At 48.0% G+C, this 16,687-nt stretch overlaps 1 protein-coding gene across 1 annotated transcript in view; it reads right to left on the bottom strand.

The window, feature by feature from the left end:
• The window catches only part of LOC147113360 (VPS10 domain-containing receptor SorCS1-like), a 1,462,440-nt gene that overhangs the window by 995,671 nt on the left and 450,082 nt on the right, over positions 1-16,687 (bottom strand). Inside the window, exon 2 of the mRNA XM_085996119.1 lies at positions 951-1,018. Coding sequence (XP_085852245.1) covers positions 951-1,018 — 68 coding nt within the window. The remainder of the gene's footprint in view (positions 1-950; positions 1,019-16,687) is intronic.

The raw sequence follows: 16,687 nt of genomic DNA, 5'->3' as shown, positions 1-16,687 counted from the left end.
TCTCTGGGTGAAGAAATACCTCCTCATCCCTGTCCTAAATGGCTTACCCTGCATCCTTAGACTGTGACCCCTGGTTCTGGACTCCCCCGCCATCGGGAACATCCTTCCTGCATCTAGTCTGTCTAGTCCTGTTAGAATTTTATAAGTTTCAATGAGATCCCCTCTCATTCTTCTAAACTCCAGCGAATATAAGCCCAATCGACCCAATCTCTCCTCATACGTCATTCCTGCCATTCCAGGTATCAGGGCTACAATGGTATTACATTCGAACTGTACATGTGAGCCCTCTGCTGCCAGTGCAGGTTTGGCCTCGGCACATACAACGCCGGAAATCGGTCCATTGTCATCGGTACTTGTCCGTCACGAGGCAGTAGTTGCAGAAAATGATTTGTTAATAGTCAGGCACCAACATCGTCTCTCCCTCCAGGCTCTTAATGGGGATCTCCAATACTTGGGTGACAAATCACCCTACACATGGTACAAGAGAGGAATCTGTGGGACACCACGCTGTGCCAAACCACTTGCCCGAACAGTAATGCTAATTATCTTTTCCTGTTAAAAAAAATCAGTTTTGCAAAATATTTCCCTGCTGTAAGCCATCATATTGGATGATTCTCACATTCTCACATATATTTTGAATTAATTGCCATATTTTGGTCTGTCGCTGTACCGTATAGTTTCAATACCAATGTATATATAAAAAAATACATTTTCAGTGTCAATTTCTGCGTGCAATTTGTGTCAAAGGAATACGGGAAAGATTCTCATTAATTCAGCTCGGAGACTCTAGTTGCAATTGAGAGACACGAGAAGTTGCTCTTCCTAATGCTTCAGGATAACCACAAGCTGTCTCTGTCTCCTTAATATTTCACACTAGATTGAGTAATGAACGCTCACTCCCTATTGAATTAACCAGCTTACTGCTCGCCTGCCCTTTCGTATCCACTTACCTCCACAGTGAGCTTTCCGTGACGCTCCCAAGATTGTAGTCGTACAACTTCGTAAGGATTAGGATCACCTGAAAGAGACAAGATCGGAATTAGACTTCAAACACTGGCCTGCAACACCGTAATGCAACCGGAATGACTGATGGGACAACTTATCACTCACTGACGTGAGGTTGCATTGCAAAGGCCGCGGAGGTAGAAGAATGAATTCTAACAAGTTCAATATTTCATAACTTTCATCATAATCTGCTATAGAATGGCTTTAGAATGTGTTCACAATGTCAATGCTGCTTGTAGTCACAGAATACCATTAGCTTATTGGGTTCCCAACTGGTGCGAGTACAGTCGATTCCTATTAGGGTGTCACTATGCCATAGATACCAGCTTCAGACCTGCATACAATGTCACGAGGCAGGCAGAACCATCTTGCATCATTGGCTCCTTGGACCCAAATGTTTGCTACACTTTCTAACAATAAATTACTTACGTTTATATATGTCAAAGCATCTCAAAGCACATAATTCAACCAATGACTCTTGAAATGCTATGACTGCTCGGTAGGCAAAGGCCCCCACAGACAGCTACGAGATAGAGAAATGATTATTAATCGGTTTTCTTTGGCGGCGTTGTTTGATGGCCGAATATTGTTCAGGATATAATGAGAACTCCCTCAGCTTTGAATAGTGTCATTAGATCTTTTAACGTTCACTCAAAACACAGGAACAGTCAGATGGGGCACTGGTTCAGCCTCTCGCTTGAAGGACACTGAAATTAATTTTAGTGTTCTTCTACCTTCATCTGAGAAGGCCTCGGTTTACCGTCTCATCGACAGTGCAGCGCTCCTGCCCTGACAGCACTGCACTGGAGTGCCAGCCGAGATTATGTGCTCAAGTCTCTGGAGTGGGGGCTTTGAACCCGCGACCTTCAGAGGCGAGAGTGCTGTCACCGAGCCAGGAGAGAGCTGACGGATCTCAACTAAATTAAAGTTTAAAAGGTCTCCAGGTGCAGCAGTCTAAAACAAAGGAAATAATCGTGGACTTCAGGAAGTCCAAAGGCGGAAGTCACACCCCCATCCACATCAATGAGGCGGAGGTGGAAAGGGTGGCCAGCTTTAAGTTCCTCGGAGTCCACATCACGGAAGACCTCTCCTGGTCCCTCAACACCTCCTCTCTGGTGAAGAAGGCCCAGCAGCGCCTATATTTCTTGAGGAGGCTGAAGGGATGTAATCTGTCACCCCCGATCCTCTCTAACTTCTACCGCTGCACTATAGAGAGCATCCTGACAAACTGTATCACGGTATGGTACGGCAGCTGTAGCTCCCATGACCGGAAAGCCCTGCAGCGGGTAGTCAAAACTGCCCAACGCATTACCAGCACCCGGCTACCGACCATAGAACATATATATCAGAAACGCTGCCTACGGAGGGCACGGTCCATCATCAAAGACCCTACCCACCTCAGCCACAGTCTGTTCGCCCTCCTACCATCTGGAAGACGCTACAGATGCATTCGCACCCGTACGACCAGATTTAGGAACAGCTTCCTTCCCAGGGCTGTCATCCTACTGAACTCCACAAATAAACACTAAAGCCTGCACATCTGCCGATGCACTTTATTATGGTCATATTTATGCTAATATATATGTACAAATGTATGTTGAAATGTTTAAGTGTCCTAATCCAAATTGTACACTCTCGGGAGCCGCAAGCCTATATTTCGTTGTACTGCACTTGTGCACTAACAATGACAATAAAAGTTGATTTGATTTGATACAATGTCACGAGGCAGGCAGAACCATCTTGCATCATTGGTTCCTTGGACCCAAATGTTTGCTACACTTTCTAACAATAAATTACTTACGTTTATATATGTCAAAGCATCTCAAAGCACATAATTCAACCAATGACTCTTGAAATGCTATGACTGCTCGGTAGGCAAAGGCCCCCACAGACAGCCACGAGATAGAGAAATGATTATTAATCGGTTTTCTTTGGCGGAGTTATTTGATGGCCGAATATTGTTCAGGATATAATGAGAACTCCCTAAGCTTTGAATAGTGTCATTAGATCTTTTAACGTTCACTCAAAACACAGGAACAGTCAGATGGGGCACTGGTTCAGCCTCTCGCTTGAAGGACACTGAAATTAATTTTAGTGTTCTTCTACCTTCATCTGAGAAGGCCTCGGTTTACCGTCTCATCAACAGTGCAGCGCTCTTGCCCTGACAGCACTGCACTGGAGTGCCAGCCGAGATTATGTGCTCAAGTCTCTGGAGTGGGGACTTTGAACCCGCGACCTTCAGAGGCGAGAGTGCTGTCACCAAGCCAGGAGAGAGCTGACGGGTCTCAACTAAATTAAAGTTTAAAAGGTCTCCAGGTGCAGCAGTCTAGCTGTAGTCTATTAAAAAAGCACCAAACTTGGGGAACATTTTGAACTTGGCTTCACTGCGGTTCTACTGCCTCCTGGAGGGGATCTGATACCCTCTTCTCTAAGTGCACTTCAAATGACTTTACACCCAAATGAAATTACATAGTCTGTGCCGAGGCAAAGTTGAAACCACTTTGCGTTGATGTGAGCTGTAAGTATAATAAGCATATAAAAATAGCAGTAGGCTTCTGCAAATAAATACACAAGTTAAAGGGTTCCAGCGACGCAGAAGTATTCTTTGGCCTGGATTTTGTCAATGGGGACGTGATGGAGGCGGGACTCCCACTTTTTGGGTTTGTAGTCCTGCCTCCATCGATTTGTGGCCAACCCACGCGATTTTCCCTTGATTGACCTTGTTGAGCCCGCCCAGCAGGCTCAGTAGGCCAATTAAGGGACACCCGGTTACAGGTGACGTCAGGGATTGACATTTCATCTGTCAAGAGCGTTGGACAGATGAAATATCAGCGTTTGACAGCTCTTTGAAGCTGTCAAACACTGACAATCTGACTTCTAACTTGAGTCCTTCTCCACAGACTCAGTTAGAAATCTCTCCAGAACAGAAAGCAGAATGCTGCAACTTTTGACAGCTCACGGCCATTCTGCTTTCTGTGCCAGTTAGATGAGGGACTCCCAAGACCTGAAGGAAGGAAGCCTGCATTAGTAAGTAAAGGTAAGTAAAACTTATTTAAACACTTTACACACACCAAACACACTTACCTCTGCGCTCATGCACCCATCACTCACCTGCACAATAGACATCTCGAACCCTCCAAGCCCTTCAGCCCGACGGTCGGCCCCGCTAACTTGGCGTGGTTTGGTGCCGTCGGGCAGCCCACACTTCAGGGCTAAAAATAGGGATTAGGCCAAAAACTGCCTGTTAACTACCTGTTAACAGGCAGTTAATTGGCACTAATCCCCTTCCCACCTCGGGGAGGCAGCTCCCAGCACAGGTTGGGTACCCGCCTCCTAGGAAACGGGCATGGAGGCGGGTTGGGGGCAGGAAGGGTTCGTGCCCCCGATTCTGCAATTTTCCCCCCCACTCCCGCCTCCAAACCCGCCTCCACGGGGCTTGGAAATTTGAGCCCTTTGGGTCTAAACTGCACGCACTCAGCTGATTTGAACACGGAGTCAATACTGTACATTGCCACAGTAACTTGTATCTTGCCCAAGGAATATAGGGCATTGGAGACACAAAAAAAGAAAAAGTCATTTTCCATCAAATATTTATCTCTAATAGGCTGTCTGTAAAAGTGTCACACTGTGTACTACAGGGCGAGCATAATGAGAGCCAAGTACAGGACACGTGATACTCAACTCCCTGGAGAGACACTGATCAAAGTCTCTTCAAAACAATAAAGCAGCATGCACAGAGAATCAACACTATCAACAAAGGCCCAGCCACTCAGAAAGACTCGAAGACGAGCAATCAAAAGCAATGAAGATGAGTGGGTGCCGTTGCCGTTTTGAGGGAGGACAGGATTGCTGACCTTTTCCTGTTTCTGAAAATCTTTATGTTCTTACAGTATGTTTAAAGGCAGATCAATCATCCACCAGTCGATCAGGGTAATAGAGCTGTGGAAGAAGCTGGCAGGGAAGGCCACTGAAATACAGTGTAAATGGGCTCAAGACAAGGGGGGCAATTGGAGGTATCTCTGGAGAGAGAAGGGACTGAGAGATATAGTGAGAAGGCGAGCAAGGAGAGACGATTTATCACAATATAGGACGGGCTTTTTGGATCTAATGGCCTTTTCCTGTTTATAAAAGTTCTTACTTTTGTGAGGAATCAATTTACACCAAGCCAAAGGCATGGAGCTCATCAAAAAGTAACATAAAACGAGGGGACATCATCTTAAAATTAGACCTAGGCCATTCAGGAGTGAAATCAGGAAGCACTTTTTCACACAAAGGGTAGCAGAAATCTGGAATTTCCTCCCTTAAAATGCTGTGGATGCTGGGACAGTTGGTGCCGTCATAGATTTTTAATTTTGGAGACTAAGGGAATCAAGGGATATGGAGATAGTGCAGGAAGGTGGAGTTGAGATAGAAGATGAGCCATGATCTTATTGAATGGCGGAGCAGGCTCGAAGGGCCGAATGGTCTACTCCTGCTCCTATTTCTTATGTTCTTAATAAAAACAGAAATTGTGTGCTTAAGTCCCTGGAGTGCGACTTGAGCCCACAACCTTCTGACTCAGAGGCAAGTGTGTTACCCACTGAGCCACAGCTGACACAATAACAGCATAAGAATTAGGAGCAGGAGTCGGCCATTTGGCCCCTCGAGCCTGCTCCGCCATTCAATAAGATCATGGCTGATCTGATCTTGGCCTCAACTCCACTTTCCTGCCCGCTCCCCATTACCCTTGACTCCCTTATCGTTCAAAAATCTGTCCATCTCCGCCTTGAATATATTCAATGACCCAGCCTCCACAGCTCTCTGAGGTAGAGAATTCCAAAGATTCACGACCCTCTGAGATAAGAAATTCCTCCTCGTCGCCGTTTTAAATGGGCGACCCTTATTCTGAAACTATGCCCCCTAGTTCTAGATTCCCCCACAAGGGGAAACATCCTCTTTGCATCTAATATCCTCTCTGCATCACTGCACAGTAGTCCTGTGATGCAACCTGGTACTGCCTGACAAACCCCCTCCCCCTCGGTTCTCCCCTAACCCCCTCTTCCTCGCATTGTCTACATTTCGAGGACTTCAGCAAAATATGGTAGTGCCAGAACTTGTGAACAAAATAATCCTTCAAAGCCTGTAGTCTATCGTCCTCTGGCCTTTTATAGTGCTCACTTCCACATGCAACTGTTTCCCAGCGATCCTGCTCGCCTATTGCGTGGGTGTGTATTGATGAATGAGTCTAGATCTGGTGTCGTAGCTGGGGAATGGTGAAGATGTCATTTATGCTTCATGTCAATATTGTAATAAAGCTGCCACTTTTCTGACGGGACCCTCCTGTGCCATTGATTGCACCTGTCGGAATGTGCGTCTTACACATCGGCCCGGATTTTCCGGGCCTATGACCGCATAAGCAGCCGTAAGTGCCCCGCAAGCTCCGGGTTTACGTATGTGCGGCGTAATCTTCTTGACAGATCCTCCGCACCCCCGGGAAATGGACTTTCGCTGGCGGAGAGTTGGGCGATTTGCCCAACTACTGCCCAGCGAATGCCCACGAAACTCTTATGCCTGCTAAGGCCTTCTTTTACCAGTGTAAGGGTGAAAATAAACATTAAAATAATTTTTAAAAATCATTTTAACATTCAAAACCCTGTAAAATAAGTTTGTGTTATTTTTTGGTCCCTTGAAAAATATTTACATTTATTTTTCAAAAAATATTTTTTTTACATGTTTAATTAAATTGTATTTTAAACATGTAATTTTTTTAAATTTCAGTGCTGTAAAACTGTATTTTTGGGTGATTCCTATTAAGCTTATGGGGATTCCGTACATAAATCGTGTGCAGATATTGAGCAGTAGCTCATCCCCATTCATTCTGCAGTGTGTACCATCTACAAGATGCACTGCAGCAACTCGCCAAAGCTCCTTCAACAGCACCTTCCAAACCCGCGACCTCTACCACTTAGAAGGACAAGGGCAGCAGACGCATGGGAACATCACCACCTACAAGTTCCCCTCCAAGCCACACACCATCCTGACTTGGACCTGTATCGCCGTTCCTTCACTGTCGCTGGGCCAAAATCCTGGAACTCCCTTCCTAACAGCATTGTGGGTGTACCTACACCATATGGACTGCAGTGGTTCAAGAAGGCGGCTCACCACCATCTTCTCCAGGGCAATTAGGGATGGGCACTAAATGCAGGCCTAGCCAGCCAGCGACGCCCACATCCCATCAATGAATAAAAAAATATTCTTGTGCTCCATTACACCACAATTGCTCCCATTGATAGAACATAATGGAGCCCCAAATCCCTGCCATACAATTAAACCTAATATCCAGGCATTGGGTCAAAATGCAGTATTGCTTCACGTAGCTATGCGATAGCAGTGCTATTAAAACCCACAGGTAAGCCTCAGAATACTTAAGGCAATGAATCAAAATGTCTTGGTAGAATTTTTACACTGCAACAGGGCTAGGAATAAGGTGCATACTAATCCATCATGTATAATCCTCCATACACTGGGAACACTTTACATAATAACATTTTCAGCATTCTTCCTGCCTTCACTTTTCGATTCACTACCTCGAATCCACCTCAACTGTACCACTTTTCAAGTAGCTGTATTGGGAAGGTATTTTTGATGGTTCTCCTTTTAGGAAGTTTAGGAACAGTAGGCCATTCAGCCCCTTGAGCCTGCACCACCATTATGGCTAATCTGCACCTTAACTCCATTTGCCCGCATTTGCTCCATATCCCTGGATACCCTTACCTAACAAAAATCTATCGAGCAAAAGCAGGAAATAAAATCCCTTTGGACTCAACATCGAGTTCAGCAATTTCAGGTCATTAACACTGCTCCCATTTTCTCGGACAGCAGGTGCCGGTGATGATTCTGCTGTTGCCATTTACAGCTCATCTAGACCCATCTTTTGTTTCTTTACATGTCCCATTACCATCCTCTTTTGCTCGAACCAACATCCCTTTTGTCATTTAATCACTCCTGCCTCCCACCCTATCACAGACCTTCCCTTATATTCTTTCCTCCCCTCCCCCTCCCTCTGTCCTTACATTTCTAACTTTTGCCAGTTCTGATGGAAGGTCTCTCTCCACAGATGTTGCCTGACCTGCTGAATGCTTCCAGCATTTTCTGTTTTTATTTCAGATTCCCAGAATCCGCAGTATTTTGCTTTTGAATTGGATAAGGAGAAATTTGCAGGGCTATGCGGAGAGAACGGCTGAGTGGGACTAATTGGACAGCACTTTCAAAGAACCGGCACAGGGACGATGGGCCGAATGGCCTCTTACTGTGCTGTATGATTCTATAATGAGATTGCCTCAGTCCCCTTCCTCAAATGCTTCATATAAGTCAGAGCAATAAAGCCGCTCCTTGTGATTTATTTAAGATTTGGGCAAAGTATGATGTCCGAAGAATCTTTTATTGAGTTATAAATTCCATTTTAGTCCAGAATATTGCAATCGAGGATGGCTTTAAAGCCTTCTATGTCGCTCCGAAGTGACTTTCACCTTTTCAGTGGATTCCTGTCCCACCATCTTGAAATTACTTTTTGTGGAGATTAAAGCTAGAAATTATAGGTTACCACATCCCTACAGATATGAATAACTAATCATGGAGAGAGTTCAAATTTATAGTTCCCTGGGAAACAATTGAGTTAGAATAGGAAACATGACAATTTTTGATTTTAACACAATGAGCACGGTACAGAGGAGGAGGACTATGTAACCCAGTGTATTTGGAGTTTAGGATAACTGGGGGAGGTCAATCAGTTTGGTTATTAATCTACAGAATGCCTCCTTAATGTGGCTTTCATATCTACGGTACCACAGTGATTAAATTTTTTTGTAAATTGACTGTAAAGCACTTTGGGACATCTTGAGGTTGTGAAAGGCGCTGTATAAATGCAAGTCTTTCTTTTTTCTTTATCTTCTCTTATCCTATCCTGGACAAGTCGTGTAGCAGCACATGGCAGTGCATCATCAGATTCTAACACTGGTTTGTTCTTGTGTGGATTTTTTCTTGGTTTGTTTTCCCACTTAAATGTCAGCTTGGCTCAGTTGGTATGATTCTAAGCTTCTGAGTCAGAGGTTCATGACCCGCTGCAGGAATTGAGCACATAATCTAAGATGACAATTAGTTGCAGTAGTGTGGAAATGCTACATTGCCAGAGGTGCCATCTTTCAGGTGGACTGTTAAACCCAGGTCTTCTCCACCTGTTCATGTGGACATGAAAGATTCCATGGCACTACTTGAGGAAGGGGAGATAGTTCTTCCTGTGTCTTGTGCAACATTCATCCCTCAACCAACGCCACCAAAAACAGATTAAGTATTCATTCATCTCATTTGCGCTTTGTGTGGGACCTTGCTGTGTATTTGCCTGTGTAACAACAGTGACTGCACTTCAAAAGTAGCTCATGTCCTCAGAGGCGGTGTGAGATATCCTGAGGACATGAAAGGGGAAGACAGCAGGGGAGTGGGATTAATTGGAACGCTCTATCAGGCATGATGGGCCGAATGGCCTCCTTCTGTGTTATGATTCCATGAAAGGAGCTATATTCATGCAAGGTCTTTCTTTAAATGCATCAATTTAATTCACACGCTTGGACAAGCATCTGTCTTTGGCTTTATTTTGAGTGTATCTTTGAGATAATCTCTTTCTCGTACATGGTTTTTAACCCACCTTCCTCTGATTTCCTCTTACAAACTCACTGTGATACTGAATGTGTATATAATTGCTTGCAAGATGCTAGTCTTGCATGACTAATTTGTTTTTGATTTGGAACATCTCCGTATCACTTTCTCTAATATCAATCTGAGACGATCATTTAAATGCATTGAGTTTCTTTTTCACATCTTTTCTAAAGGCTACCCTGCAACAAGGTTGTGCTGACACCCCTTTCATTCAAAGGATAGAGTCCTTCCCTTGCAGTGTAAGGGCAGAGATTGCCCCCCTCCCCCGCAATGTGAGGATAGAGGCCCTCCCAATGTGACGTAGAGATTCCCCATCCTGTACGAGGGGAGAGCCCCCCAATGTCAGGGCAAAGACCCTCCCCACTCTGACAAAGGTGATCGCTCATTATGAGGGTAGGGTGCCGAGACCCTTCCCCTCCCTGCCCTCCCTCGTGCAACGGCAGCGAAGCCCAAGTGCGCAAGTAGCAACTCCCACATGAGGGCAGAGAACCCCAGTCTGAGAATATTGACCCCCCACCTGTGGGGAGAGACAGAGCCCTCCCATCTCCCATGTGAGGACAGAGACCCCCAGTCTGGGGAGAGACAGAGACCCCCAGTCTGGGGAGAGACGGAGACCTCCCATCTCCAATGTGAGGACAGAGACCCCCAGTCTGGGGAGAGACAGAGACCCCCAGTCTGGGGAGAGACGGAGACCTCCCATCTCCAATGTGAGGACAGAGACCCCCAGTCTGGGGAGAGACAGAGCCCTCCCATCTCCCATGTGAGGACAGAGACCCCCAGTCTGGGGAGAGACAGAGACCCCCAGTCTGGGGAGAGACAGAGACCTCCCATCTCCCATGTCAGGACAGAGACCCCCAGTCTGGGGAGAGACGGAGACCCCCAGTCTGGGGAGAGACAGAGCCCTCCCATCTCCCATGTGAGGACAGAGACCCCCAGTCTGGGGAGAGACAGAGACCCCCAGTCTGGGGAGAGACAGAGACCTCCCATCTCCCATGTCAGGACAGAGACCCCCAGTCTGGGGAGAGACGGAGACCCCCAGTCTGGGGAGAGACAGAGCCCTCCCATCTCCCATGTGAGGACAGAGACCCCCAGTCTGGGGAGAGACAGAGACCCCCGGTCTGGGGAGAGACAGAGACCTCCCATCTCCCATGTCAGGACAGAGACCCCCAGTCTGGGGAGAGACAGAGACCCCCAGTCTGGGGAGAGACAGAGACCTCCCATCTCCCATGTGAGGACAGAGACCCCCAGTCTGGGGAGAGACGGAGACCCCCAGTCTGGGGAGAGACAGAGCCCTCCCATCTCCCATGTGAGGACAGAGACCCCCAGTCTGGGGAGAGACAGAGACCCCCAGTCTGGGGAGAGACAGAGACCTCCCATCTCCCATGTCAGGACAGAGACCCCCAGTCTGGGGAGAGACAGAGACCCCCAGTCTGGGGAGAGACAGAGCCCTCCCATCTCCCATGTGAGGACAGAGACCCCCAGTCTGGGGAGAGACAGAGACCCCCAGTCTGGGGAGAGACAGAGACCTCCCATCTCCCATGTCAGGACAGAGACCCCCAGTCTGGGGAGAGACAGAGACCCCCAGTCTGGGGAGAGACAGAGCCCTCCCATCTCCCATGTGAGGACAGAGACACCCAGTCTGGGGAGAGACAGAGACCTCCAGTCTGGGGAGAGATGGAGACCTCCCATCTCCCATGTCAGGACAGAGACCCCCAGTCTGGGGAGAGACAGAGACCCCCAGTCTGGGGAGAGACAGAGCCCTCCCATCTCCCATGTGAGGACAGAGACACCCAGCTGCGAAGGCCGAATCCGCCTAATCTCAGAGCAGTGGTCACTCACAATCAGGGCACTGCAGCTGAGACATCAAGTGAGAGAGCAGAGAGCTCGACTAACCCCACGTCCCCCAGTGTTGGCCCCCCTCCGCAAATGAGAGCAGTGACCATCGAGTGTAAAAATAGAATCCCAGTGTAACTCCCCCCATCCCTTAGGTGAGTGCAGAGACCCCGAAACCAGACCACCCCACCCCAGTGTGAAGGCTGAGACCCACTAAAAAGAAAAAGAGAGACTCGCATTTATAAAGCACCCTTTCACGAACTCTATCGAAGCACAATGCCCTCCCGCCCCAAATGGAAAGACATGAATGTCATCGCTTACTGCTCATTTCCTTAACTATTCACAGCTCCCAGGGCAGCTTTGGTTTCCTACAGGGAGGGAGAGTTTGTTGGGGGTGGGGGTGGGAGGCCAGGAAATCACAGTGTAGGTGAAATTTAAAGGAATGTGGCCATTTAAAGTTAATTGATCGCCAGGGAGTAAAACAATCTTGGTGCCATTGGCAACCGTCGCGCAGACTGAAGGGGGGCGGGGGGGAAAGAGGCGCAAGGAGTGCCAGGCAGGGAATAGAGGTGGCGAGCAAGTGTCCGATTGTGGAGCTCCCATGGGTGAAGTGGACTGCAAGGTCACCATCACCACAGAGCAGCAGTGCAGCACGCCTGCCTCAAACCTTTGGGCATCGAAGGCGAGGTTGAAGCAGCCGTCACCGTCACGGGCAGAGTCTGTGGTAGAGTTTGGCTGCCGGTCAGATTACGGCGGTCACCGCCTCCACGGTAAATTGGAACTGAGCTGCACGCAGTTCCTCGGACCAATCGAAGCAAGAGCAGCTCTGACGTTGTTTGCAGATGGGAAGGTAATAGTGGGCATGAAAAGAAAGACTTGCATTTCTGTAGCGCCTTTCACGACCACCGGACGTCTCAAAGCGCTTTACAGCCAACGAAGTACTTTTGAAGTGGAGTCACTGTTGTAATGTGGGAAACGCGGCAGCCAATTTGCGCACAGCAAGCTCCCACAAACAGCAATGTGAAATAACACAAATTAATCTGAGAGTGTCAGGCTAGCTTTATGTGCTTAGAGAGAAACAGAGTTAGCGTTTCAGGTCGATGACCCATCATCAGAATCTTAACTCTGTTTCTCTCTCCATATATCCAATTCCCCTTTTGAAAGTTACTATTGTATACGGTTCCAACACCCTTTCAGGCAGTGCATTCCAGATTATAACCACTCACTGCGTAAAAACACATTTCGCAGGGTAAAGTTTGATTATCTGCATTTTAAAAATATTCTGTATGATTTAAAGCAGCGACACACTAAAACAACAACAACAACAACTTGTATTTATATAGCGCCTTTAACATAGTAAAATGTTCCAAGGCGCTGCACAGGAGTATTTTAAGACAAAAATTTGACACCGAGCCACATAAGGAGAAATTAGGGCAGGTGACCAAAAGCTTGGTCAAAGAGGTAGGTTTTAAGGAGCGTCTTAAAGGAGGAAAGAGAGGTAGCGAGGCGGAGAGGTTTAGGGAGAGAATTCCAGAGCTTAGGGCCTAGGCAACAGAAGGCACGGCCACCAAAGGTTGAGCGATTATAATCAGGGATGCTCAAGAGGGCAGAATTAGAGGAGCGCAGATATCTCGGGGGGGTTGTGGGGCTGGAGGAGATTACAGAGGTCGGGAGGGGCGAGGCCATGGAGAGATTTGAAAACAAAGATGAGAATTTTGAAATCGAGGCGCTGCTTAACTGGGAGCCATTGTAGGTCAGTGAGCACAGGGGTGATGGGCGAACGGGACTTGGTGCGAGTTAGGACATGGGCAGCCGAGTTTTGGATGACCTCAATTTTACGTAGGGTGGAATGTGGGAGGCCAGCCAGGAGTGCGTTGGAATAGTCAAGTCTAGAGGTAACAAAGGCATGGATGAGGGTTTCAGCAGCGGATGAGCTGAGGCAGGGGCAGAGATGGGCGATGTTACAGAGGTGGAAATAGGCGGTCTTTGTTATGCTGCAGCTATATGGTCGGAAGCTCATTTCGGGGTCAAATATGACACCAAGGTTGCGAACAGTGTGGTTCAGAATATACAGTGTGTATATCAGAAAATATACAGTTAATGTGCAGATGTTATTCCTAGACCTGCTATTGCTGGCACTAAGCAATACCATCAAGTGATATTTAATTACTACAGTCATTGCTTGCCTCTTGTGACTGCAAATAGTGCCAGTAGATTGGTTGATCGCTTTGTCCTGATTTATTATATTTGTGAATGTGCAGTACTGGAATAAAGTAATTATTCAAACAGTAGTGTTCCTAGGGCTCAAGAGTGCTTTAACTTTATTGGGAAAACGTAAATGAAAGATCAGGTTGCTGAAAAAGCTGAAAAGAAATAAGTGAGAAGAACAAGAAAAATTAAGCAGTGATTAGGTTTGGGTTTTAAAAGACTAAACCATGCAGCTATATGCAGCTGAGAAATACATTAGTTAAGACAAGGCTAATGGAATGCGGGCCTTGAACTCAAGGAGGCTGGAACACAGAGGGCAGCAAGTTATGCTTCATTTGTACAGTGTTTTGGTCAGACCCCGTCTGGAGCACTGCGTTCAGTTCTGGGCACCGCACCTCAGGGAGGATAGATTGGCCTTGGAGGGGGTGCAATGTAGGTTGGCCAAAATTGTATGGGGGGCTTAAATGGTTAAATTACGAGGACAGGTTGCATAAACGTGGCTTGTATTCCTTTGAGTGTCGCAGATCGAGGGGTGATCTGATCGAGGTGTTTAAAATGTTAAAAGGATTTGACGGGGTAGGTATGGAGAAACTATTTCCCCTGGTGGGGGAAATCAAGAACAAGAGGGCATAATCTTAAAATTAGAGCTACGAGTGAAATCAGGAAGCACTTTTTCACACAAAGGGTAGGAGAAGTTTGGAACTCCCTTCCCCCAAAAGGCTGTGGCTGCTGGGACAATTGGAGCTTCCCAGACTGAGATCAATAGATTTTTGTTGGGTAAGGGTATCGAGGGATATGAAGCAAATCACTTGCCTGGATGAGTGCAGCTCCAACAACGCTCAAGAAGCTCGACACCATCCAGGACAAAGCAGCCCGCTTGATTGACACCCCATCCACCACTTTAAACGTTCACTCCCTCCACCACCGGCGCACCGTGGCTACAGTGTGTACCATCTACAAGGTGCACTGCAACAACTCGCCAAGGCTTCTTCGACAGCACCTCCCAAACCCACGACCTCTTCCACCTAGAGGGACAAGAGTAGCAGGCACACCACCACCTCCACGTTCCCCACCAAATCACATACTGTTCTGACCAGGAAATATATCGGCCGTTCCTTCATCGTCGTTGGGTCACAATCCTGGAACTCCCTCCCTAACAGCACTGTGGGAGCACCTTTACCACACGAACAGCAGCGGTTCAAGAAGGCGGCTCACCACCACCTTCTCAAGGGCAATTAGGGATGGGCAATAAATGCTGGCCTTGCCAGCGACGTCCACATCCCATGAATGAATTTTTAAAAAGGCAGCTAAATGGAGTTGAGGTGCAAATCAACCATGATCTAATAGAATGGAACAGGCTCGAGGGGCCGAAAGGCCGACTCCTGTTCCTATGTTTCTAAGCAGAGGATTTTAAACAACTGCCCCAAGAAAGTGGGAGCTGGTGAACTCATCACACACAGAATTGCTGAAACTTTAGGAGACCCCATGATACCAGCCTGGTACACAGTAATCTAATCATGGTTTTCCATCAATCTACCAATCTCATAGGCCTAGAAATTCAGTTGCGTTCGCCAGCCGTTAGCGCCATAAGAGGAGTAGATCTCGAGCGCTAGGCACTTAGCGGCCGGGCGCAGAACGATCTGCGCCTACGCCCAACTTCAGTAGACATTTAGCGCCGGCGCAAAGTGTTTGCGCGCGCTCAGCTGCGCGCGCAACTTATGACGACATTTTGTCGTGCAACGCCGTTTGTGCGCCCCAAACCGGAACTTCAGTGGCGCCCGCCCAATGTGGGCGTGGCGCTGTTAAGAACTGTGAAGTGGAACGCAGCAGAGGCCCTGCGGGCCTCGGGGAGCGCTAATTAAAGGGCACTTAGACTGAACTATAAAGGCCAGCCATTTTGCTGCAATGACTTTAGTGCAACGGATTTCTGGACAGAGACCAAGGAAGAGACCTTACTGATTTGGGCCAACATAAGAGAAGTATTTTTGGCTTCTGGCCAGAGCTTGGAAATTTGACTCATTGTGATTTCACTGTTTGCAAGTATATTATGGGGGCTGCATGGGGTTCCAACCCTCAGTTCCAGCATTATGTGCGAAGGGCTCGCAGACGCTGTGTGAGAGGGGCAGCCATGCCTAGACGCAGAGGGGCCATCAGGCGTCGGCAACGTAGGCCTTACCCACTCAGGGAATACCGCCAGCAGGTGTCCTATCTCACCATGACTGCCGCGCAGTGTGTTAAGAGGCTGCGCTTCAGAAGGGAGGTGGTTGCAGAGATCTGCCAGCTGCTTCACAGAGATCTGCGTCCACAGCTGATGTGCAGGACGTCTCTGTCGGTGGAAGTGAAGGTCACGGTGGCTCTGAACTTTTATGCAAGCGGCTCCTTCCAAGCCGCTGCTGGGGACATAGCTAACATCTCCCAGTTCGCCGTGCATCGCTGCATCCGGCAGGTCACCGATGCCCTTTTCACAAGGAGACACCAATTCATCTCCTTCCCCATGACCCTAGAGAGGCAGGAGCAGCGTGCAGTCGGATTTGCGAGGATCGCCGACTTCCCCATGGTGCAGGGCGCCATTGGCTGCACGCATGTGGCTTTGCGGGCACCTATCGACAATGCCGAGGATTACCGCAACCGGAAAGGCTACCATTCCCTCAATGTACAGCTGGTGTGTGACCACAGGCAGCGCATCCTAGCTGTCAATGCCCGCTTTCCAGGCAGCAGCCACGATGCATTTATCCTGCGCCAGACTACTGTGGCTGACATGTTCCAGGCACAGCCTCCCCCAAGAGGATGGCTTATCGGGGACAAAGGCTATCCTTTGTGTACATGGCTCATGACCCCGCTCCGCGCGCCCAGGACCCCTGCTGAGGAGGCATACAACGAAAGCCATCAAGCCACAAGGAACATCATAGAGCAAACGATTGGCGTTCTCAAGCAACGGTTCCGCTGCCTG

Source organism: Somniosus microcephalus, chromosome 8, assembly GCF_052327205.1.
Source record: "Somniosus microcephalus isolate GS21.2 chromosome 8, FLI_Smic_1.0, whole genome shotgun sequence".
Taxonomy (NCBI): domain Eukaryota; kingdom Metazoa; phylum Chordata; class Chondrichthyes; order Squaliformes; family Somniosidae; genus Somniosus; species Somniosus microcephalus.
This window is presented reverse-complemented; position numbering and strand designations above follow the sequence as displayed.